General features: G+C 47.0%; 1 protein-coding gene across 1 annotated transcript; it reads left to right on the forward strand.

Moving 5' to 3' along the window:
- The first annotated feature begins 253 nt into the window (after positions 1–253).
- LOC133513978 (dynein axonemal assembly factor 5) lies at positions 254–24881 on the forward strand. Its single transcript, XM_061845119.1, has 13 exons — positions 254–796; positions 1591–1775; positions 1862–1986; positions 3386–3504; positions 4574–4806; positions 5338–5562; positions 10086–10229; positions 12615–12783; positions 16766–16913; positions 21971–22121; positions 22844–23000; positions 23724–23915; positions 24612–24881. The coding sequence occupies exons 1-13, from the start codon at positions 259–261 to the stop codon at positions 24836–24838; spliced, it is 2613 nt and encodes an 870-aa protein (XP_061701103.1). The 5' UTR covers positions 254–258; the 3' UTR covers positions 24839–24881.
- The last annotated feature ends 560 nt before the right edge of the window (positions 24882–25441 follow it).

The raw sequence follows: 25441 nt of genomic DNA on the forward strand, positions 1-25441 counted from the left end.
TTTAGGAATCAATTTTACGACAGCTGCTCCAGTTCCACATGAATTAGGACCGGTTCAATTTATTTATCGATCTATACTTGGTGGATTAATTTGCAATTGTACGAAACGATCATTTGAATATATTTATTTCTGTAATAATGCGAATACGGAAGATCAATAACACGCAAGTGCGTAAATTGTAAATAAAGTTTTGCGATTTGAACCGGAAGTAGTCACAAACAGGCGTTTGTTTTGGTTACCATAACGACCACAACAAAGATGGCGTCGGCGGCGTCGCGAGAGGAGCGCGTTTCCTCGGAAATTTTGCGAGGACTCGCCCGGCATTTAAACTGTCTTGGCGAAGATGAGAAGTCAACACGGAAAAGAGCTTTGGAGTCCATCAAGAAGGAGACTGTGGATAAAAAGCTCTCGGGTGTCGTCCTCCAGGAGCTTTTCTCAGCCCTCCTCAAGCCTCTCCTCAAGTGTGTGTCAGACCCGATGGAAAGATGCCGAGAAATCGCCTTGTTGTTAATCAGCGAGTTTATTCGCTGCGTCCCCGAACCGCACGAGTGTTTGCCTTATCTCATGCCATCCTTGGCTCAGCGCTTCGGCGAGCAGGAGCTGCTTGAGCCGGCGGAGGAGCTTCGCTTGTCGGCTATGCAGATGTTGACTCTGACGGTGGAGGTGTGTGGAAAGCAGCTGGCGCCTTACCTGAACGAAATGATAAACATATTGCAGAGGACCGTGGTCGACCCTTTCCCAGACGTCAAAAGAGAGAGCTGCAAATGCACTGTGACCTTTGCTAAATGCATACCAGGTCAGCGGAACTTTGCTATTGCTTATAATGGGGTTATAATCATGGCAACAAATCAGATTTCTCCACCGCCACTCACGCGTTGCGCTCCATCAAAAAAAATACTACATTTTGGCTTAACTGCTAAAGCTGCTGGATGGATGGATGCAATGCATTTTTTTCAAAATTCTAAATACAGTAATTTTGTGAGTCTGGCTTTCGTTACCATGTCAACAGGGGGCGGAGTCTCTGCGCTTGTAATGGAGGCTCAAAGTTGCCTCTGCAGCAAGGGAATATCCATCCATCCATTTTCTGAGCTGCCAATCCTCACCACTGTCGCGGGAGTGCTTGAGCCTATCCCAGCGGTCATCGGGCAAGAGGCGGGGTACACCTTGAACAGGTTGACAGCCAATTGCTGGGCACATGGAGACACACACAAAGGTCGCAGTCACAATCACACCCGGGGACAAGTTTGAGTCTCCAATTAACAAGTTGTTGGGATGTGGGTGGAAACCGGAGTGCCCGGAGACGCGGGGAGAACATGCAAACTCCTCACATGTACATACAATAGATAATCAAGCATTATTGTTGCAAAAACATGCCAATCTTGCTAAGTCAGAAAGGCCTAATATTATCCGGTCGACAAGTCGGCCGGGCTCTCGTTTTACCGCATAAACGTGGTCACGGAGCAAATTAAACCTGTAGGTCAAAACATGATTGCGTTTTGTGTACACATTTTAAAAAGTCAATTTTTACTCAAATGCCCCCTCCCGAGAAAAGAAAACCTCAAGCATCTTTGTGCACGTTTGCCAAGGCAGAGCGCTTCCACATGCAGGCCGAGAGCTTGGTGAAGCCGCTCATGCAGACGATCGCTCATCAGCACTCGAGGGTGCGCGTGTCCATCATCGAAGCCACCGGTGTGGTCATTCTGCACGGCACCGGGAAAAACGTGGATGACGTCCTTTCTCACCTGGCACAGAGACTGTTTGACGACTCGCCGCAGGTTCCTTTCTGCAAACGCGTTCTCGTGGATAGTTGATTGAAGTCCACTACTCTTATCTTTTTTCTTTCTTTCTTTCTGTGGCGCAGGTGAGAAAAGCTGTGACAGAGGTCGTCGGCGATTGGCTGCTCAACTTGCCGGACAGATACTCTTATTTCCACAAACTCATTCCACTCTTGCTGAGCAGCCTGACCGACGAGATTCCCGAAATAAAGTACGACCCTTGTGCGTTCGCGCCATTCTCTACGTTTTATAATCTCCCTTGCAAAGGTCAAAGAGCAAAACGGTAATCGGATCGGTTAAGTTGTGTTATCAATTCAAATACAGGGAGTCCTCGGGTTAAGACTGTCTCGACCCAAGACGTTTTGACTTTACAACGTCCGTCCCCCGTCCGCCATTTTGTCTGGCTAATGCTTGTCCGTGTTTGTGCGCTCTTCTTCTTCTTTTTTGCCCTCCTTTTTAGACATTATCGCCCCAAAGAAAAAAAATCTGTGTCTTTTAGCAATGCTTCTGCAGGCAAAAGAAAGTCCATTACCATGGAAACGAAGCTCAAGCTCATATGAAGATTGGAGAAAGGAGAAACACCAACACCACCGAGGTTTCAGTCGGTCGACCGTGGTGACAATTATTAAAGACAAAGCCCGTATTTTAGCGCATGTGAAGGGTTCCGTTGCGTCGTTGGACAGGATGGTCACAAAACAAGAGGTTCGGCGGGTTCATGGAACAAAAGAAAAAAGCAATCTACAGCAACTGTTTGAAATGTCTTCCGTGGGGGTGACTCGCCTCTTTTTAACAAAGAAAGAATCTAATGTGGACTGTTTAGTCTTTTGAGCACCTTCCTGAAGTGGCTCATGTCATTGAAATTTTGCAGCGCTCTGCAAGATTCTGCTTTGTTCGGGTGATGGAGTTCTACAAAAGTGTAGGATGTCTTTCTATTTAGCGCAGATAGCTTTGATGTCGGCACTTGAGACATCCTTCCTGCCTTCAGCCTCATCAGCTAACTGCTGCTCATTTACGAAAATGAGAACTTTTCGACTTCCTCCGAGATCTGTGGCCTCTGCTTGGGCAACACGGTTGCTCCTTTAGCGACATCACTTCCTTTGAGGGCATCCTTGGGTTTCAGAATGGCGCCGATCGTCGTGTGTGGGTCAACTGGTTGCGTTGCGCGCGTTACGTCCTTTCAGTTTTTTTCGGGGGTGGGCTCGAAAGCACAATAACATATCGTCGTGGATCAGCTGGTCGGGGTGTTCAAATACCGATTTTCGTTTAAAAAAAAAGAAATTTTCGTTCGAAAACCAAGATACCACCGTATATGTTTTTTGTACAAAGTATTTTGATGTAAATTCTGATTTTAAGTCGAAATTTGAGTTAAGTCGCTATTGTAGGAACGGATCTCAGTCTTAGGACGAGGACTCCCTGTACACTGGAAACTCTTAAAGTTAAAAATGAAAGAAAAATGCAGAGGGGCCTCTTAACAATTCTTCTCGATTTGAATGAATGGCAGGCGGCTACTCGTCTTAAAAAAAAAAAAAAGGTTTAAAACCCAAAATTGTCCTGTCAAAAAAAAAACAACTGGTATTGCCCCACGCAATGACTTTGGATTTCTTCTGCAGACTTTTGGCAGCTGATTTATGGCGGCGGGTTGGCGCCCAGTGGGAGCAGGAGAACGAGGACGACCTCAAGGACAAGATGGACTTCCTCCTCACGCCGCCGCCCTTTTACCCACCGGGAGGTCAGCAAGCGCTGCATCCGAGCGAGACAGCCACTTAGACAACACAGACGATGCACCTGTGGCATGCCAGTAAAATGTGATCCTCAAACAAATCGGCAAAGTTTACAGTCCTGGCTGCTTTAAATCATTTTTATTTGCAGTTGTCCGAGTTAAAAAGGCAGTTAAAAAAAAAAACGTGCCGTACAACCGCTCAGTTATGTGCGGGCATCGGCTTGGACATAGACGTGTGCGTCCCTCTGGGGGTTCGGGCTGCTCTGGACAAATGTGAAAAGGAACAAATGTGTGCATGAGTGAGCGAGGCTGGTCTACAAGCGCTTAGCTTATGCAAATACCGCCACAAATGCAACCTCCGCCAGGGGAAAAGAAAGGAAACGATCCCTCCCCGTTTAGTTTTAGTTTGTCTTTTTCTCCGGCGGCGTCATAAATTTGCGGGGCCTCCCAGTGCGTAGAGGCCACTGTTCAACGCGAAGAGGTAACCACAAAAGGGCTTGTTTTATCCTCCCCCTGAGCGCGCCTCTGATTTATCTCACTTCTGTCCACTCTTCCTCTCTAGGCCCCTTTCACACTAACCTTTAAACGTCGGCATTTTCAAACGATTTTGTGACGTAGATGTGGCCCTTTTGCGGGATCTCCATATAAGAGAAGAAATTAATTAGCTCATAGTAGAATTTTGGTTTGTACGAATGACCTGGTTTATGAACAATTGAGCATCGAAATAACTTTTTTATAAGAAAATTAGCTCAAGTTAATTGGTTTACAAGCTGTCTTGCCATTGCCACTGAAGGCTCAGAACTTTTCTTCTTGTGCCACAAATCACTGTCACTGTTTCTCGCCTAAAATGGCCGCCACGTCCCACAATGCAATCCAAAAACTGGACTGATTGTGGGAGATGGGACATTTAGGTCTCGCAGTAACCACATTGAATGTAAACATTACTGTATGGTATTTATAAATGACAAGTGCTGATGTCAAGCAATTTCTAGATTTTACGACGTCACCTGTCGCTAGGCAGAGTTCACGTCACATGGTAGAAAAATTAAAAGGCTGCCATTTCTTTCTCTTCCCCCAGTCCAGCGCCCAGGTCTGGGCTGTCGAGAGCTGGTGGTGAGGAATCTGTACAGATTCGTGCCCGCCGTCAGCCACGACCTGACTGACTGGCTGGTTCCCACTCGGGTCAGAACCTCTCAGCTGCTGTCGGTGCTGCTGCTCCATGCGGAGAACCACAGCACGCAGCACCTCCAGCCTCTCCTGGCCCTCTTCTACCGGGCCTGTACTGATTCTGAGAGGATTGTGGTCCACAATGTGAGTCTGACACATATTTACCTCTGCGGGATTACACTGGATGCAAGAAGTGTTCAAATGGCAGGTTTTTGTGATATTAAAGTAAGACAAAAGTGGTCACAGAAGCCGACGTCAGAAATTTGATGCACGTGCAAGCAACACATGACAATGTTCCTCCTCATAATGTGTGGGCTACACAGCGGGTGGTAAAATGAAAACATCCTCATATAGAGAAAAACCAAAAGTTCAGAACAGAAGTGGAGCAATTTGTGCCCCACATGTGACAACAATCTCCTGTTTTTTCAAATTTTGGGCCAAGATTTTTATAAAAACAAAGTTTATGAGAGGGGGAAACAAATCTGAAATGATTTATCTCGGTCTCGTTTTATCACCCCAAAAAAAGCAAAATACATTTTAACAGGGCTCCATAAACATGTAATAAAGTGGGTCGTATGTTCAGAGCTATGGAGTTTTGTGATATGTGTTTTTCAAGTCTAACAGTAGGAAAGGATTTGGCGAGCACTTTTTGACTTCCGTCGCTCTCCCTAATAGTGCCTGGCTGCTGCTAAACTGTTGGGCACTTTCGTCCCGCCCAACATCTTCCTCAAGCTGCTCCTGGACCACATCAACGCTCCTGCCTCCGCCTGCTACCCGTGGTCTCCGCTCATGGTGCTGGGGGCTGTGCTGGGAGGGTGCCCCAAAGCCCTGCTGGTACCGCACCTCGGGCAGGTCGCCGCCACGCTGGCCCAGCCTCACGTCCGCCAGGAATATCATCAGGTCGGAGGGTGGTTTACCTTTGAATAACATCCATCCATGCGGTCATTTTCCTGAGCCGATTATCCTCACAAGGGTCGTGGGAGTGCAATTGCAGGGCGCACAGAGACAAACAGTCACACTCGCAATCGCACCTATGGGCAATTGAGAGTTTCCAATGAATACGTGTTTTTGGGATGTGTGAGGAAGCCGGAGTGTCCGGAGAAAACGCACGCAGGTACGGGGGAGAATATGCAAACTCCGCACAGGCGGGGCCGGGATTTGAACCCCAGCCCTCAGAAGTGTGAGGCCGACGTTCTAACCAGTTGCTCAACCGTGTCACCTAAAAATATTCACACCAGAGTAATTCCACGTGCTTCCGCCTCAGCCTAAAACAACCGTTCCATTGTCCGCTGCAGCGGACACCTCACGAGGAAAAGCATCAAAGTTAAACTTGTTAACCCACGATGTAGTCTTGACGCTCCAGCTGTTTAAATTCCACTCTCATTTGGTAATTTTGGCAGTGTCATAGAAGACCATTGTCAACTGCCCCTGCGTACATTAGCGCTCTTATTTTTGGCAACACATTTCTTTGCCTAATTTGCCCCGAGCACTGTAAATACATTTTGTGATAAGATGCTCCATCTTTCAAGGTAGCCTGAGTTCAAATGTGGCCTTTTCAATAGCACCTCTGTGCACGGTGAGTTCAGTGGGTTTGCAGTCGGAGGAAATCTGAAAAAGGAAGAAAAAAAAAAAAAGCTGAGCTGGCAAAAACGGATGACAGGCCACATGTTGTTTGCCAAATCTAATATTACAAGTCTGTGATCATCGTGTTTGCGCTCACATCCAGAGCAGGAAAAAAAAAAAAAAGAAGAAGAGATAAGGATGCCTTTGTTGCTTGTCTTAAGATAACACGTGCACGCACAACTGGTGGAAAAAAATGGCCGCCGATCTGGAACGGAGAAGCAGCACCTGCTGCCGACCTGAGAGGGATACGGCCCACGTTGCGGATCATATGCGGCACCCGGCACGGGTTTGCATCTATTCATCCAAACTGGATTGATTCTCATGTAATCGCCCCAAAATGCAGCGTGACCGCATAATAGACACAAGTCCAGACACCATTTTCGTGACAAAAGGGATCAAATGTGCAAAGAGTTGCAAATCAATATGAAATTCCTGGCAAATTCTGACATTGTCCTATATGTGACAAAAATTTTGGTTTTTATTTTCGTGCCCGGTGTGAGGGTCTGAGCGCTCCCCCGTGCTGAAAAGTCCCCTAGTGATGAATGGGCATGCGTTGCTAACAGGGGAACTCTGGGTACGGAGCAGACGCTTACTGGGAAATCTCCCGGTCTCATAGTTCCCCTTCTTCTACATCGAGGGAGCTAATTATTATTACATTATAACCTAACCTTAAAACAAAAGTTGATAAAGATATACACGTACATGTACGTTCGCTGTGTTCGTTTTTCTGAGACGTCCGTAGCGAACATGAACACTCGGCGACAAGTCGGATGGCACACGTTGAACCACAAATGGGGATGTTTCAGACTGGCCTGAAGTTTACAAAATATACGAGCATGCGCATTACTCACAAAGAGACTTTGCAGCAACGGGAGCGCTCAGACCGTCACACCGGCAAGATAAAAGGCCTTCTGAAGAAAAATATTGGCTATGATACCAAATGAGGTCAAATTTGTCGAATGTCGTCTGGGTTGGAGCTGACGAGACAAACTTCTTCTGTTGAAGAAAAACATCCATGTTCCTATTCAGTTGGAAAATGTTCTCTTACATTTGAAAACAACCTCCCATGTTCGTTCTATAGGTGGCCAGATGGAAGCATTTTTCCTGTAACCGGCTGCGGGGCTTCGTCAAGACAGAAAACTTTCAGACTTCCTGAGCTTTACCTTTGACAAACATTTGAACCAAATCAACAAAAGAACGACTGCACACGAAGATCAAATCTGGGGCAGACTCCTCCGCTTCCAATCCCAAATAGGTTTCCCTTTTAGGGACTCTTTTTGTCAGGTTCTTTTTGCGCTTCAGAAGCCAACTCATCTCTCCGCAGGAATGTCGTCCTCCCGCCTGGGTGCTCTGACCCCTTCCGATGTGCAAACCAGTCCACTCTCTTTGTGCTTTGCTTTGTTTAGTTTCATTTGTAGCCCTGAGTGTGTCACCTTCATTCCAACCTTCCACTGCAAGCTTTAAAAAGAATCCCGCCCGGTCAAGGCCGACGATAAATGGGGCGCAGCGCTGGCCGACCCGCTTACGTCCCCCCCCCCCCCCACCCTGTCGCCGTCGTACGAGGTCAACCAGGGGGGGGGGGGGGGGGGGGGGACTAACAGGACAGGCTGGTAGCAGATGGAGGGAGACCTCCGCTTCCTCTCGGATGTCCAGCTGTGTATTTCTTTCGGACAAGCAGAGCACCCCTGACCCGGTTTTGAGGAGGGAACTGTCCCGATTGCTCGGGGGGAAAATGTGGCTCCTGTCCCACACTTGGAGTGGGCTTAAAAGAGCTGGAGGAGAAGCTAGAAAAACGCTACAGAGGAAAGCTGGAACACCAGCCCTGGTGTCCATTAGACAACCGTGCTGTCCAAAACTCCACCTCATTCTTTAACCAGATTTCCTGGGACAACTATGGTGAAATCCACAAATCATTGCTGTCCCAGAGAGATTTTTCATTGCAGCTACGCAGCTCAACTTATCAAGTTCTTCTTTAGTTAGCTCACTAGTCGACAGAATCAACAGCGCCTCTGCTGGTGATTGTCGAGTGGTGCACTGCATTTTGATTCCTTTGCCTCGAGACACAATCAATGAAGAATCAGTTCCACACCATTAACAGAACTGAAGGAATATAATTAGGATCCGCACCATTCGAGTATATTAAGTTATCTTGACTCATAACGTTATGAGTCAAGATAATATGAAACTTGCAGTGAATGAAATCCAAATACAGTGGAACTGTCGAAAAAATGAAATATAAATAGTCTTCAAAGTATACTGTGGTGGGGAAAACGGTGCAGGAAGTCCGGGGGGGGGACGAGCTGAAAATTTGGTAGCAGATATACGACGCTCCGCCGCAGTTTGACCTCGCAGGACTCTTTCATGTGCCTTGTTTTCTTTTCTTTATTTCCGTGGGAGTTATGGAGAAAGACGGGGGGAAAGGCAGCTTGTGAAAACAAGCTTGGTCAGTTGAAGATGGCGTTAAGGGTTTGAGGGTAAATGAAAGGCGAGCCGGTGGTTGGAGACGCGAGCGAGTTGTAAGGTTCCTTGTGTCGTGTTTGCTTATGAATCACATATGGTTTTCCTTTTTGAAGGGGGTGCTCCGGAGAGGATTAGTCCAGCCACCCCCCCCCCCCCCCCGCCGCCCCGCAGCTCCGGTGAGAGTCACTTTGTTGAGCGTCGCCGTGGAGACCAGAGCGCGAGGGGGGGGGATCCGCAAAGTCATTTTTCGGCAAACTACCACGCCTGTCGGTGGGTACTGCAAAATAGCAGATTAATGCGACAGCTGGGGGAGAAGGAGCATCTGTTTCATTTCAGCATTGCAGCTCGGAATCATGCAAACTATTCATAAATCTCCATCGTGCCAACATTTTGTCATGAGTGAGGGCCACATTTTGCGCAGTCTGCCGTTTAATGACGCTTAAACGGCGGAAGCGCCAAGGCGGGAACGTGAGCGTGAACGAGGGTGTTTATTTTCCCGTCGCCGTAGCAACCTGTCTGTTGAGGGTGGGTTTCGGATGGAGGCGTCCGTGGTTTGTTAGGCTCGTGTGCGCGCGCGCGTATAATTGATGTATCCAGCAGTGGCCCCTGTAGCAGCGTGTCCGTGCCCCAAAAAACAGGTGTCGCTCACTCAACTCCAGGTGGCCACATAGTTGTTAAACCCAATCGATTTTTTGTTGTTGTTGTGTTTGTGTCCTACTTTGCACAATTTCTAATCATTGTTTGATGGATGACTTGAATGTGTTCATGTCTTCGTTATTTTTTAATGCATGATTTGGAACTAAAACAGAAACAAAGCTAAAGCAAAGCCGGTCCAAAAAAAAAAAAAAAAAAAAAAAACATTTCCTTGACCTCATCTTTGAATGAACGGACCTATTTGTGATTTGTTTAAAAACACAAATGTGGTCCATGAGGTTTTTCCCACCCCTGGATCAGCGGCTTTGCATGTAATAAGTTTTTTTTAACAAAACAAATTCCACGAGGAAATCATGTAAAGTGAATTGATTTTGGGGGGGAAAAAAATTAAAGCAACGAATTCCGAGCTTGTCGTGTTGCATGCCTACGTGAACCTCCTGCAGACGCGTGCCAAGCTTTTCCGCGCACCTCCCAGTCATCGCGCTCGTAATTACCCAGGTCAACAAGTGTGTCCGCGCGAGTCTTGAGTGTACCCATCAGCGCCATTTAGCCGTAATGACGGGCCCCGGGGAGCGAAAGGCAGCTCTCTCCGGCGATAACACGGACACGTAACATGAGCGTTCTGCCTTTTTACATTATATCGCAGCGCTTTTCACCGCCTCCATCTCCTTTTTGTCTCTCTCCAGGTTGCGTACTTGGAGCAGTTGCTGGCCTGCGTGGACGTGCTGACGCGCCAGTGCGGTTCCGACTGCGCCGGGGTCAGCCTGGAGCTGCTGCAGGTGCTGATCACCGTCCAGAGCCTCTCCCAGGAGCCTCACGTCAGCCAGAAGGTGAGAAAACCTCACTCGGCTTTTATTAGAAAGGACGTTTTTATGATGTTAGGCAGCTATTTGAGGAATGCCCAGCTTCAAAGTGGGCATGCAAACGGTGTAATTAGCCACTTAGCCGAGGGGCGCTCAAATTGCACCTTTTGGAGTGGAACTTTTAAATGTAGTCCTGGGCGAAAGGAGGAGAAAGAGCGAGAGATTTTTGGAAAAAAAAAAAAAACAAACAAAAAACAGATGTCTACCTTTGCAGGTGTGTGTCACAGGCACTTTAAAGGCGGCATATGCAAATTATGGTCCAAGAGCAAGATTTTATGTTCGTCAATGCGGCTCACTGAACATTGACAATATTATTGACAGAGTGCAAAGAAAGAGGATGATTCTGATTCTGTAACGAGATGCGGTGGCTCGGGCGCCTGGTTAGGATGCCTCTCGGAGGCACGTCCCAAAGGGGGGAGGCCCCGGGGAACGACCCGAGACACGCCGGCCTGTGAACGCCTCGGGATCCCCCCCGCAAGAGATGAAAAAAAAAAGTTGCTGTGGGCTTCCCTGCTTCCGATGCTGCCCCCGCGACGCAACCTCGGATAAGCGGACGAAAATGGAAGGATGCTGACTGTAAAGTATTTCCACATATTTTGTCAATTTTTATCCATCCATCCATTTTCCGTACCACTTATCCTCACTCGCGGGGCTGCGGGCTTGCTGGAACCTATCCCAGTTCTTTCTGGGCGAGAGGCTGGGTACAACTTGAACTGGTGGTTAGCGAATCGCAGGGCACATGTAACCAACCAACCACACTCACATTCACACCGACGGGCAATTTGGAGTTGCCAAACCAGGAAAACAAAACAGACAAGCACAGGGAGAAGAGGGAGGCCGCAGCCTGGATTCAAACCCCCAGCCTCAGAACTGTGAGGTGAACGTGCTAACCGTCTAGCCAGCCGCCATCAATTTATATTTTCCCATGATCCATCCATACGTCCATTTTCTTTCCCACTTATCCCCACGAGGGTGGCGGGGAGTGCTGGAGCCTTTCCCAGCTGTCAACGGGCAGGAGGCGGGGTACACCCAGAACTGGTCGCCAGCCAATCGCAGGGCACATCGAGACAGTCGCACTCACAATCACACCTCGGGGCAATTTAGAGTGTCCAATTGATGTTGCATGTTTTTGGGATGTGGGAGGGAAACCGGAGTGCCCACCCGGAGAAAACCCACGCAGGCAGGCGGGAGAACATGCAAACTCCACACAGGAGTAAAGACACAGACCTAGACATGCAAGAATCGTGACAAATGAAGTCAATAGTCTGCAGAACCGTATTTGCCCACCAGACACCACATGTTCCACCACAGCGCGTGTCAACATCCGACTGCTCGTCGGAACGGCAAGCGGTCTAGAAAAGGCCCGCGACAGCGAGATTATGAATAATAGGAAAGCTTTGGCGGGCTCAGAGGACGAGCAGAAGCGGCTTCCCAGAACGGGGCCACCGTTTTCCCATCAGCGGACAGCTCAGGGTCGTCCGGCACGGTCTCCGTCCCGGTTTCTCCCCGAGGGACGGTGACGTGCCCTAAAGGTCCCTTCCCTGCTCTGAAGTGTCACTTCTTTATTTGCACTCCTTCCTGCCGCTTCCCCTTAGATCAACTTCACTCAATTATGTTTGATTTTTGTGACATCCTGTCTTCGTTTTTTTTTTTGTTTTGTTTTTTTTGTCTTACTCAGCACTAGTTTCTGTAAGACCTTGTCATGTCCGATCTGTTGTGTTTCCCATGGTCTCACATGTGAGCGTGAACGTACACACGGCAACACGTTTTTTTTTTCTGGGATGAATAAAGTATAACTTGCACATTTTCCATTTTCAAAAGCATTTCAAAATCAGTTTTCTAATGCTTTTCCAGTACCTTTAGATTGAGCACATTTTCTATTTCGTTGGGGAAATGTTTCTTACAAGGTGAAAGGCGTGTCTAGTAGTCTCGTACTATCGGGTACTCTATTTCTTTTTTAATAAAGCTAAAGCTACATGATTGCAGGACCTGTTTTTTTTATTTTGCCGGGGGTCATCTTTTTGAAGGGAATTTGTTTGTTTTGATAACTGGACCCTGCACCAGACCAGTTGCAAATAGACTGTGTTTATCATATGTTGAAAGATTTTTTTTTTTGCAACAAATTCAGGGAAAACAACAAATCCTTGATGAAGTTAGCACGATGTTTATTTTAGAAAAGATGATATCACTCAAAGCAAAATTCAAGTATTTCCAGCACCCGTGAGAACTTAAAATGTTAAATAAATCTGATTTGCTCTTTTGTGTTTCCCGGATTTGTTTGCTCCAGTTGCAGCTCGACCGCACCGAGGTCACGTTATTCTCTTCTTCTGTCTTTTTACGTGCGTGCCTCAGGCCCTGGAGAGCATGCAGCTTTTGCGCGAGGTCCAGGGCCTGGGCTCGATCCCGGAGCTCTACAGGAGACACATGGCCCAACTGCTGGACTGGCTGGCCGTCTCCGTGCGCAGCTGGTCCATCTATTCCACGGAGCGACTCCACTTCCACATCATAATGGTGCAGTCAGGTGAGACAACGTAACCCGATGCTCACACGGCCACCTGTTGACCGGGACATTCCAGGAGCGCGCCGGAGAAAACGCATCATCCGGTTAACGTTTTACTAAGCATTACTTCACGGCGCAAGTTGAGACGCGAGGCCGCTTGCGTCACGTTCGAAACATCGAGCTGTTCACACGTGATCCATCACGGGGGCAGCGCGTCGAGACCCGGCAGCTGTCAAAGCAGCGCAGCAACTTCACGAGGACATTCCTTTTCTTGCATCCGGAGTAGCTGTTTACCATTTTGCTTGAGATGCAGACGCGATTTTTGAGTGAACTTAAGGCCTCTACGAGCCTCTCCTCCGTTGTTTGTGTGCGAGAGAGAGGGAGCGAGACTGCGCAGGCGTGTGGAGTAGTGAGAGGGAGACGGGAAAGAAACGTAACGCGAGCAGTTGCAGTGTATACAGTTGACAAACTTAATGAGGTGTGATGGTCTGAGCGCTCCCCCGTGCTGAAAAGTCTCCTTGTGATGAATGCACATGCGTTACTAAACAGGGGAACTCTGGCTTCTACAAAGAGGGACCTAACATACGTTATATCCTAACCTTGAAAAAAAGTTGATTAAAAAAAAAAAAAGATACACACATACGTACGTTTGCTGTGTTCGTCTTTCTGAGGAAATATTTCAAATATATCATGTGAACACTCGCCGACAAGTTGTCGAGTGGCACGGATGGGGATGTTTCAGACTGGCCGGAGGTTTACAAAAATATACGCGCGTGCGCATTACCCACACAGAGACTTTTCAGTACCGAGAGCGCTCAGACCGTCACACCGGGAAGAAGTAGATGATGCTGGTGTTGATGTTGAATGTTTGAAGGATCTAATAAATCCTTGCGAGCACCAAACCGCTGCTTTGTACCATTATTGTTCCCCACCACCAAAGCGTCTCCCCTGCATTTCCCGACCACGTCGAAATGTTTCTCAACCCAAGAATTTACTGAGTGTTTTAACACAAAACGTTGCTAGGTTCAAGCGCCGTATACGACTCACGCGGCAATGAACTGCGTGCTTTTCAAAGTCGCAGCCTTTTCAACCCTTTCAGCAACTATCCTTCAAAAATGCGATGGCCAACTTTAACAACAGTTGCATTTATTTATGTAACACGGGTCCATAAATTGGTACATGGTAGTAGAATGCCGCTGATACTTTATGATCTCCATTTGAAGTGATTTTTCATCTTGTGGCATCTATACCCACTTACAAACAATTTTGTGCGTGTTTGTCAATTAGTTATGGATTTATGGACGTCTCAGCCCCTAGCCCCCCATGAATGGTTGGGGTTCATTGTATTTTCTTTTTTAATTTAATTGGCGGGCCGGTCTCCGCATTTTGAAAACGACAATTTATCCATCCATTTCCGGGAGGCGGGGTACACCCTGAACTGGTCGCCAGCCAATCGCAGGGCACATGGAGACAGACAACAGTCGCACTCACAATCACACCTCGGGGCAATTTGGAGTGCCCAATTAACGTTGCATGTTTTTGGGATGTGGGAGGAAACCGGAGTGCCCGGAGGAAACCCACGCAGGCGGGTCCAGGATCGAATCCAGGTCCTCAGAACTGCGAGGCCAACAGTTTACTAGCTGATGCACCGTTCCGCCAAAGTAACACCCGGAGAACTCCAGTTTGACGACAAGAGGCTGTCATTAGCACGAGTTGGCTTGACTTTTAGTCCACCTTGTCAGTCTTTCTCCACGTGTGTGCGTTAAATGGCAGTGACCCCTGTGTGGCGTCAAGACCTTCGCTCTCGCTCCCTCGGTGCCATCTAATCCTCCCATCATCGGCACCTCCTCGTGCCACACTTTCATCTGCAGCCCCCTCTTTCCCTGTCTAATTGAGCGGGCAGCCGAGCGCCCCGGCTAATCCGCCACACAAACAGACGCGCGGACTCTCGCGCTTGCTCACTGGAGGATCCCCGCGCAGGTCAGGACTTCAAACGACCGCGCCGCTGCCTGGTCTTGACCTTCCCCTGTGGATCAAGCCCACTTTGAAGGCCTAATGTGTCTACACTATGTAGCCTTCTGCCCTCCAGGATGTCTTTGGGAGAGAGCGGATCCTGTGTTTGATGTGCGCATTATGAGGATGGGGGAGTCTCTTGAACAATAGGCTGGATTCGGACTTGGATCTTTTGCTTGTTCATCAGCTCTTTTCTGCGCCTCATCGCTGTTTGTCAAAGACAAGAGCCTCTTATTGTCCTTCTCGTTTGCTTAGCTGGTACGACAACCATCTCTTCTGAGTCTTCTTAGTTTCCTTTCGGCTTGTCCTGTGAGGGGGTCGCCACAGCGTGTCATCTTTTTCCATCTTGGCCTATCTCATGCATCCTCCTCTCTTTAACACCCGCTGTCCTCATGTCCTCCCTCACAACATCCATCAACCTTTTCTTTGGCCTTCCTCTAACTGTCTCTTCCTTGGTAGCTCCATCGTCGTCACCCTCCTACCAATTTCCTCACTCTCTGTCCTCTGGACATGTCCAAACCAAGTCTGGTCTCTCTCGAACCTTGTCTCCAAAACATCCAACTTTGGCCGTCCCTCTAATGAGCTCGTTTGTAATCCTATCCAACCTGCTCACTCCGAGCGAGAACCTCAGCATCTTCATTTCTGCCACCTCCGGTTCTGCTTCCTGTCCACCGTCTCTAATCCGTCCATCATGGCCGGCGGCCTCACCACTGTTTTATACACTTTGCCCTTCATCCTAGTGGAGACTCTTCTGTCACAAAGAACACCAGACACCTTCCGCCAAGTATTTGAAGTCCTCCACCCTCGCAATCTCTTCTCCCTGGAGCTTCACTCTTCAACCATCTCTTCTCAGTCAATGTTTTATTTCCCCTTTGGACGGGACTTAGCATCTTGCTAAAGGATGCAAACGCCCATTAGAATTGCGAGCGGCGATGAGTGGGCCCTCAATTGTATTGAATTGAGCTCTCGGGATTTTAGATTGTCGAGAGTCACACATTGAAAACGATTCAAATTTGGCACCAATCTGTCTCGATGACATGGTTTCAATTTACCAATTGGTCAAAAATTGCCGCGTTATGATGGACCCCTGAAATGACTTCAAAGGGCACTTCTGTCCAAAATGGCTGACTTCCTGCCTTTTCATGCCTGGGTTCTAGAGACTTTCTTGTGGTCTCATTTGTGATTAAAAACATCTACTGTTGCTAAGTGAAGCAAGCCCTTAAGGCTAAAGTTTAAAAAAAAACGATGCACCGGTATCAACACACCTCACCCTTTCTGGTATGCATGATGTGTATGGTCGCACTCTGCGGTTTTCTTTTGGTTTTTTTGGGTTATTCCCCTTCGATGCTTCCATATTTTCTATGGGTGAAGGCAAACATGTCTGACGTTGACCAACATCCTTGAAGCTTGTGCGACCTGAGAGGTTCCGCCGTAGTTTGTTATACTTCATAACCGTTACAATATATGAAGTGTTTTCAGTCGCAAAGTGCGCCGTACCGCTCGGAAATGAGCGTCACGAGCGTCTCGTTTGTTTAAGCGCGTTTATTCCTCCCGTGTTAAGTGCGAGGTGAGCCGCCGGCGCACGCCCTCTTGATTCACGCCTTCCTGTCTGGCGAACCTCGTCTCAGGCCCCACTCAGGACATCGGCGGTCTCTTGTCTAGTCTGTGCCACAGAGTCCCAAAACACAACGGCCGCTTATCGAGCATTACGCACACTGGCAGAAGTAAAAATAGCTCCGTAAACATGGCATTTGTGTGCGTAAGTGAGTCTGTTTTCTCCTGTAATAGAGGCTCGGTTGGAAACGTTGTGTGACAGATACAAGGAGCCTTTTATTTGATATTTCCTCAGCATCCCGTGTGTCACCGTCTCGGCACTTCATTGATTTTTGCAGTGAGTTTTGGTCAATCCTTTTTTTTTTTTTTGTTTTAAAGGCAAGAACAATGTGTCGTTTGTTCCGAGCCAATGTGAGCGTGTATGTGTGTGTTTCAGGTCCAGTTATTGGAGAGTTCGTTGGCAAATTGATGCCCCTGCTGTACACCTGCCTCGAACCAGAGAAGGACGTACAGCTGAAGATGAACGTTTTGACCACGCTCACCAAGTTGCTGATGGATGCGGGCGACACGTTGAACTCTAAGGGGTTAGGCAACACACACACACACACACACGCACACACTCGGTGAGGACAGGCTGAAATCTGTCATCAGTAAAAGGCAAATCCATTTTGCAGCAAACATAATTTTGTTTTTTTATACCAACGGCAGCTGGGAAAGGCCAAAGCACTTTGAAACAATGGGTTGCCTTCATCACATCTTGATTTATTTTGGATTCAGCCAGTTTTAAATCAAATTTCTTCAGTTGGTTCAAAAACATTTTCAGTCATTTTTTTTGTTTTTTCTTCAACAAGCTGCGGACAAGCTCCGAAGCTTGAGGCTACCCTGAACAACGGCCACACAGACAACTGCATGAAGTTGTCTTTGTTGCCAAAATAAATACATCAATAAATAACGTGAATCATTTCGTGAGAAAAAAAAAAAAAAACGCCCAACGATGTTGGATCACATGATCAGATAGGAACAACTGTAACTATAATTGCTTTGTTCCTCTGTCATCGCAACATTTCGAATGTGGATTTTGAGGTGCCGGTGTAACACCCCCCATAATCACTTTTTGTGTCATTCCACGAAGCTCTCAACGCCCACTGTTGTTTTTCCATCAGCTTTCCCCTATATTTTTAGACTTCGGCTCACGTCAAACCACAAATCGACACTCCACCCACCAGCCACCCGAATTAGACACAAACACAAATACAAGCGAATAATTTCCATTAGGTCAGGACAAGCACATCGACTTCTTTAGGATGTGTGGACTTCAAACAGTGTCTGACTTATCGCTTCCTGAGGAAAATCGCATTATCAGAATCCCTCAGCAGCTGGATGGTCGTACTGTGACTCGACTTAGCCATGCGTGATACGCCCGAGAGCGGCTTCCGTTGCTGGGTTCATCCCCTTCGGATCTCCCCGCCGCCCCCCCATCATCGGCGCGGCCTTCAATTTTGGCCTCGCAGCTCGAATCTGAGGGAATGCCTGAGGCCGTCGCAGGGTTCCGGCTGCCGCCGTCAATCACAGACGGCAAACCACGCTCCAGGAGTTGTCTTAGAGACACGTCAATAAGTCTTTGGGCTGAGGCCAAAAGCTCTGCGAGGATTTGTGGGGCTTTCCACTTTTGAACGTATAGGATACATGAGGGCAATAAAGCTGTTCAGACCTAATTTATCGATTGTTTAAATCAGAGATTCTCAAATTGGGGTTTGCGCATCGCCAGTCATACAAAGGTGGCTCCCTCTAGTGGTGGGCCAAATATCACTGCCCGAGTACAGTTCAGTTGTATTTAACTAATGTATGGAAGTCAATTAGTGCCACCGGGATTTGAATTTGAAATGCCGCACAAAACGGGATTTTAAATTTGAAATGTAAAGCGATCACATTTTCAATAGTTGCGACAATTCGTTGTCTGAAGTTCAACCGGCTACTATTCGCTGTGTAGTATGTGATGTCACGTGACTAAGAAAGCGTAACTGCGATTGGCTGGGTGTTCGGATCTGACCTGAAGTAACCCTGCCTGATGGCACAGATGGTGAATTTTAGGCCGAATTGTAGCAACGGTTGAAAATGTGATCACATTTCAACTCAAATCCTGTTTTGTGTGACATTTCAAATTCAAATCCCGGTGGCACTAATTTACTTCCATAACTATGATACATTTGCATTGATCCTATAGCTAACCTTTAACGCTTATCTTCCTAAAATTTTCATTTGAATTATGTGCAATACATTCATTGACTCATTCCCCCGCCCTTAATCTTAAGAACAGTGTTGTCAGTGTTTTGTATGTAAATAACGCGGAAATTAAAGAAGTTAACAAGTGTAGAATAATAGCAAATGAAAGTACAGTCAAATAAAACTGCTCACCTGACTGACAAAATGAGAAAATCAATTATTTTCTTGCTAGTCATTTACCTGTTGTGGTTTCAGCTAGCATGCTACTGATGATAACATCTGCCGAGTCAAATGTTTGAACAGCATTGAATTCATTGCTGCCCAAAAGTGCAAAATATTGCTGTAAATTGCAATAAATACCACGTTTGCCTTTGATTTTATGTCGGGAAATGACACAAAAGCCAGAGAAAAAGCTCAATATGCAAGATTTCACAGTGATTCAACTAAGATGCATAATAATATGAAACCCTTTGAACTCGAGAGCTTCCTCAGAATTTATGTAAGATATTTTCCATCTATCTCCTATCGTGGCCTGTCTCCCTTGTGAGTTTTATCTGTCTCCCTGAGCTCAGCATCAGGACAAATTTAACCTACTTTAATCTTTAGCGTCGAACGATAGCTGCGTGCGCTCCAAATTTCGTCCTCTTCCCTCCCATTCATGCTTTCTGGCCCTCGCTTTAGTAGATTAATTAATCCCTCGGCGCATGCACGCACATAATTCATGTCATCAAGGGGGATAATAATAGTCGAGTTCCTGTTCTCTCTGTTCTCCGGCCAAACTGACATAATGACAAGTCTGCTCCAGCACAATTGAAATGAAGTTTGCCATTCATCCAGATTTATTTGATGTGGCCCGAATCCCAAGTAGAAGGTGCGCAATGAAAAGTGGTGGATGTGGCCAGCCCAAATCACTTTGCCCTCGTGCGCACGTCAAGTGAGAAAAGTAGATGCTGAGATCGTCCCCGTCGTTCTCAATTGTAGGAGTAACAGAGCCAAGAACGTTCCTGAAACATCACCAAACCTAAGCGGAGACTTTGTGACATGAGAAGGTGCGATGGAGTAATTACGGTCATAAATGGCTGCGGTCTGAAAAGATGAAAACCAGACTTGAATCTGCGGCGCAAAAAAAAAGAAAAAGCAGGCCGCATCCATGGCACACCGTCGCCCCCTACGGGCGTCCAAGTGCCAAAGCTTGGTGGGTGTTTGCTCGTGACATCATCCATACAGCCAAAACAAGCGCAGGCCCTCGGAACTGATTGCAAGTCGAGGACTTTGGGAACTCTTGCTAGCGTGTGAGAGGACGTCGGAATGCCTGAGCCGGCGTGGAAAAGGGAGGGCGGAGAGGAAAAACACAAAGACCAGATGGTGTCGTCCTCCAGCAAGTGTGGGAAAGTCAAAAGGCTTTGCACTAAAAGTCACCATGTTGCAATGCCGTCTCCAGAATTACCTGATTCACAAGCAAATTACCAGCCAAAGAAAGAAAGAAGCCTCTTTCACACGGAAAGCCCACCAAACGACCGGCCATGTCACAGGCCTGCGTTTAGCTTTCACGCAGAACCCAGCATTATGCGCTTTCACACGGCGAGACAACATTACAACACCAGATAATTTGACGCAACGCAACAGCCGTTGTAGGCAACACTTCTGTTTATTTCACGGACACTGAAGACAAACAGACTGCACCTGACTAAATTTCCGGCTCTGGGTGAAAGGCAAAGGCAGGGTCCTCCGTTACGGCTCCATTGTACACATTTTGCAGGATCTTGAGGTCATAGAACCAAGCTGGACATCGGCGGCTGTGCATCATTTGCACAAGATGCTCCCAAATAGTCTCATTCAAGTACGATATCATTCCACACTCATGGATTGAGCATGTTAAGTACAGTAATGTGTTATGAATTTCAGTATCAATACAGTCAAACTGAACGCTCGAATACTCTTACTGCGAAACCTTCAGCAGACATACACGTTACTCCTGACATTTTTTCTAAAAATATTCATCAATTCATTCGATCCCCAAATAGCAGGGTGAAAAATTACAACTTGAAAACGTCAACAGTCAACCAATAAGGAGACTGCCGGCATTCGTTTGCGGCAAAGTAAGAATACGAGACACAATTTTTGAGTCTCTTCCAACCAACAATTAACTAACAAATACATCTTTGAACAATGTCATACACTTCCTTGACTCATTTAAGAGTTTATTAGCAAAATCCTTGAAGTCGCTGAAATATTTCCTCAGAAAGCAAAATTTTTGCCTTAGAAAATCTTTGTTTTCATTCGGGTGGTCATCTTTTTCCCACGTAAGCCTATCTCGTGGATCTTCCACTGTCCTCACAACATCCATCCACCTTTTCTTTGGTCTTCCTCTCGCTCTCTCTTCCTTGGTAGCTCCATCCTCGCCACCCTTTTACCGATATACTCCCTCTCTCGCCTCTGGACATGTCCGAACCATCGACGTCTGCTCTCTCTAACCTCGTCTCCAAAACATCCAACTTCGGCTGTCCCTCCCTCTAACGAGCTCATTTCTAATCCTATCCAAGCGAGAACCTCAACATCTTCATTTCTGCCACCTCCGGTTCTGCTTCCTGTCCACCGTCTCTAATCCGTCCATCATGGCCGGCGGCCTCAACGCCGTTTTATAAACGTTGCCCTTCATCCTAGCGGCGACTCTTCTGTCACATAGAACACCAGACACCTTCCGCCAGCTTGGACCCGTTTCTTCACTTCTTTACCAGACTCACCATTGCTCCGTATGGTTGACCGCGAATATTTGAAGTCGTCCACCCTCGCCATCTCTTCTCCCTGGAGCTTCACTCTTCCCCCTCCGCCCGTCTCATCCACCCACATGTATTCTGTTTTACATTGGCTAATCTTCATTCCTTTCCATTCCAGTGCGTACCTCCATTTTTCCAACTGTTCCTCCGCCTGTTCCCTGCTTTCACTGCAGATCACAATATCATCTGCGACCATCATGCTCCAAGGGGATTCCAGTCCAACCTCATCTGTCAGCCTATCAATTACCGCCGCAAACATTTTCCCTTCGAAAATGTTTTCACACGTTTTGAGGACAATTGAAACGAGATTTATGTTGGATTTTTTGGGGTGAGACGCCAGAAAATGCCACCCTGTGCAACCGCACGTATTGCACAACGTAGCAGAAACCAGGAGAATTAACGGCCAATTTGGAACACCACACACGGAATTTGTCTCCAGCAGTCGTTTCGACATTCATGTTGAGTACTGAGAAAAACAACAAAAACGAGCAAACAAGGACAAAGAACAGCAGACGTTCAATGAACAGGATACTACACTCCTTGTAAGAATCAGAGTTGTGCAAAGATGCATTTCAAGTGCGTCGACACCCCCACCCCGCGTTATGTTGAGCTCGTACCAGCTCCAAAATCTCTTCTTGCAGGCTTTTTCAGCACGAATCTAAGACGTTCATGCTCAAGTTGCTTTCTGTGGGCTCCACGTGGAAAGGGGGCCGCACTGCCGCCGCCATGCGGACCGCCATGATCAGCTGTCTGCTGGCACTGCTGCACGGAGGCTCCGTCGCACCCGAGGAGGTACGAACCCGCATCACGCTACAACACGCACGAGGAACTCTTGCGCTGTTCTGGATTCAGTTCCTTCGTTATTAGTGAGTTATTCATTCGGTCAGTGCTCCAAAAAGAGAGTATTTGGAGCAGTTATTTTATCACCTTTGTAGTGCCGCTCCGCATATCTACTAAAAAGGTGTTTGTTTGTTTTTCAAATCCCCAAATTGTGATTATGATGTTTTGCTCATTTGATTAATGACGCATTTTCATTGTCTGTGTTAGCTGTGAGTAGCCAAATTTTAAGCATCGCGAGTTTTATTTTATTTTATTTTATTTTTTCCACACATCTGTCCGGCCTGGCGCGTGCAGCGTGACCAAAGCGCCTCGCGGGGCCGGTCCCGTTCGCACGTCTCTGGCGCGCAGCTGCACGGGCGACGTGGGTGTTTAAGAGGCGCTCCTTTCAGATCGTTGGGTCCTGTGAGAACGATTCGCAGTCCCGCTGATGACTTTTTCTTCCCGCTCACTTGTTTCTTAGCTTTGCTTTCCATCAAGCTACAGCGTCCACCAATGAACATCTTAGAGCCTTCCTGTCGGACTTTACTCTATCTAAAAATGCTACTCAGTCAATGATGGTTCATTCCTGCATGTTTTCAAACTGAGCTGGGAAAATTCACATCATACATACGATCCTCAATGGAATCCAGGTGAAGTAAAGTACATTTCAAAGAGTTGTGCTGCGTTGTGTTCAGGTGCTGAGCTTAAAAGTCAATCTGTCCGAGGTCGTCTTCAACATTCTACAAGACGACTCTCCCATGAGCCGGCTGCTGGCCTGTCGGACGCATTCCGCCATCCTCAGAATGGTGGGACCCAGTCTGACCGAGAGTGACCTCAACAGCCGCTACCAGTGTACGTCGCCGTCTTGCCAGATAGTCCATCCATCCATTTTCATAGCGGCTTATCCTCACAAGGGGGCGCGGGGCGTGCCGGAGCCTCTCCCAGCTGCCAACGGGCGGGGGGCGGGGTGCGCCCTGAACTGGTTGCCAGCCAATCACAGGGCACGTTGAGACAGACGGACAGTCACAATCACACCAAGGGTCAATTTAGAGTGTCCAATTGATGTTGCATGTTTTTGGGATGTGGGAGGAAACCGGAGTGCCCGGAGAAAAGCCACGCAGGCACGGGGAAAACATGCAAACTCCACACAGGTGGGTCTGGGATTGAACCCAGGACCTCAGAAGCGCGAGGCCAACGGTTTCACCAGCTGATCCACCGTGCCGCTCACGATTATAGTTACAATTTGAAATGTTGCTGTCGCTGCAAAGCAAAGTGGGGAGAGTCTCTGTCGCCGAAAGGAACCAAACGGGACGATCGATGATCGCCAGCAGCGTACTACAATAGCTACACTCTCCCCTCGGTTGTCATTTGTTTCTTCTCTTTTACAGCAACCTGCTTCTTTCATGACGGTCGCACAATGTTTTTGTCGCTTAACGAAAAATAATATAAAACAGTATAATGTTTGTGGAGGCCCAAAAACCTATTAGAGGGTCGCTATTTTTCTGTTGCAGCGCATCGGCGAAGATTTGCTTAAGTGAATTTTTTTTTTGTACTCGGTTTGTTTTCCGGCCGCAGGCCTGCTGAAGAGTCTGGACGACAGCAGCGAGGAAGTCCGGCACGAGGCCCTGCAGGGTTTGGGACTGTGGTTCTCCAGCCTGGGGGGCAACTACAACCTGCGCTGTTCCTCCGGGCACCTCCACTACATCCTCCAGCAGCTCCTGCTGCACCTGGACGACCCCGACGGCGCGATGCAGGAACAAGTGCTCGGTGAGCCGGAGGTGGAGGTGGGGGTGGGGGTGGGGGTGGGGGGCAGTTTAAACCAAACAAACAAATAATATATATACATAATTAAATTGTCGATGACTGTGGCTCTAAGAATGACTTGGTGCAAACTACAGAGTATATTTAGCAGGAATAATAATCATCGTGACTATTTACTATTGTTTTTATAAACTGTTAAGTAATTATATAGACAATTCCTAGCTGTTAATAATTATAGAAAATTAACAATAGTAAGTTATGATTATAATCATTTTTTTTAAATAGAATTACAACATATTACATAATAGAGAAATGGCTTTAATGTATAATTTTATTTGTGAATGAACTGCCGCATTTTGAGCATTCAAATCTATAATATAATAACTATAATGTACAATAACAAGTTAACCCTGCCCCAAAAAAAATCCAATAAGACTACAAAAAAAAGGAAATGAAATGAAATATTTGGCGTTGCTTGTTGGAGGTTTTAGTATATCATAATTAGGATAGCCCAACGCATTTTGAATTCATCCATCCAATTCGCCCGTGACCCTCGTGAGGATAAGCAGCTAAGAAAATGGATGGACAGTTCAGATTAAAAAAAAATAAATAAAAATGACTGACCACGATAGTATTGTCATCATTCTCACTGGCGTCACCTTTGAACGCGTTTTATTTATCGCGATTGTGACTCGTTTGCAGAAGTTCTGATGACAGCCAGCCGCATCTTCCCGTCTTTTGTCAAGAAGGAAACGGAGGACGTGAGGGACAAACATCGGTCGGTTCAACACTGCGACCGATTGCTGCAGCACATCAACTCAATCCCCCGAGACCCCGCACACGACCAACATTCCACCCAAGATGATGAACAAGTTTCACTCGAATTGAACGAGAATTCAACAACAACAAGCGGGCCAGGCCTTGTTTGATTTGATTCATTTTTCAGGTTGTTTTCTCATCACTATTGGCCAGTCTGGATTTTTTTTTTTTTTTTTTTGAATAAGAAAGTTGTAAAGTTATGACAATAAAGTCATATAGCAGTAACAATGTGTAGACTTTTTATGAAATTATAATAATGTTGGGAAATCATTTGAGGGAAAATTTAAGGCTGCCAATACAACCGGTAACTGAAAAGAAAAAAAAAAAAAAAAAAGAGGAAAAAAGTGAAAGTCCTTCTTGCCATTAGTTGGCGCTACACTGCAACAGTTTGACATCTTTGAATCGATCAAAAATATAATTGGTGTCAATGACTACCGTAAATTCCGGCCTATAATCCGCCACTTTTTTTCCCACACACGTTTTCAACCCTGCGGTTTATGCGCTGACGCGGCTAATTTGTGCATTTTTCCCCAAACGGCCGCAAGGGGGCACTCGAGCGGAAAAGGTAAGAGTGAGACCGGTGGAATAGATGTACCGAGGAAGTGACTTTTACCGGTTCTGCCCTGTTAGCACTGCGCCATCGTGTTACTGCTGCGTCTCAGTGATTTTTTTACTGGTATGTTTTTTTTTTTTTTTTTTTTTTAACCGGCCCT

Source organism: Syngnathoides biaculeatus, chromosome 16 (genome assembly GCF_019802595.1).
Source record: "Syngnathoides biaculeatus isolate LvHL_M chromosome 16, ASM1980259v1, whole genome shotgun sequence".
NCBI lineage: Eukaryota > Metazoa > Chordata > Actinopteri > Syngnathiformes > Syngnathidae > Syngnathoides > Syngnathoides biaculeatus.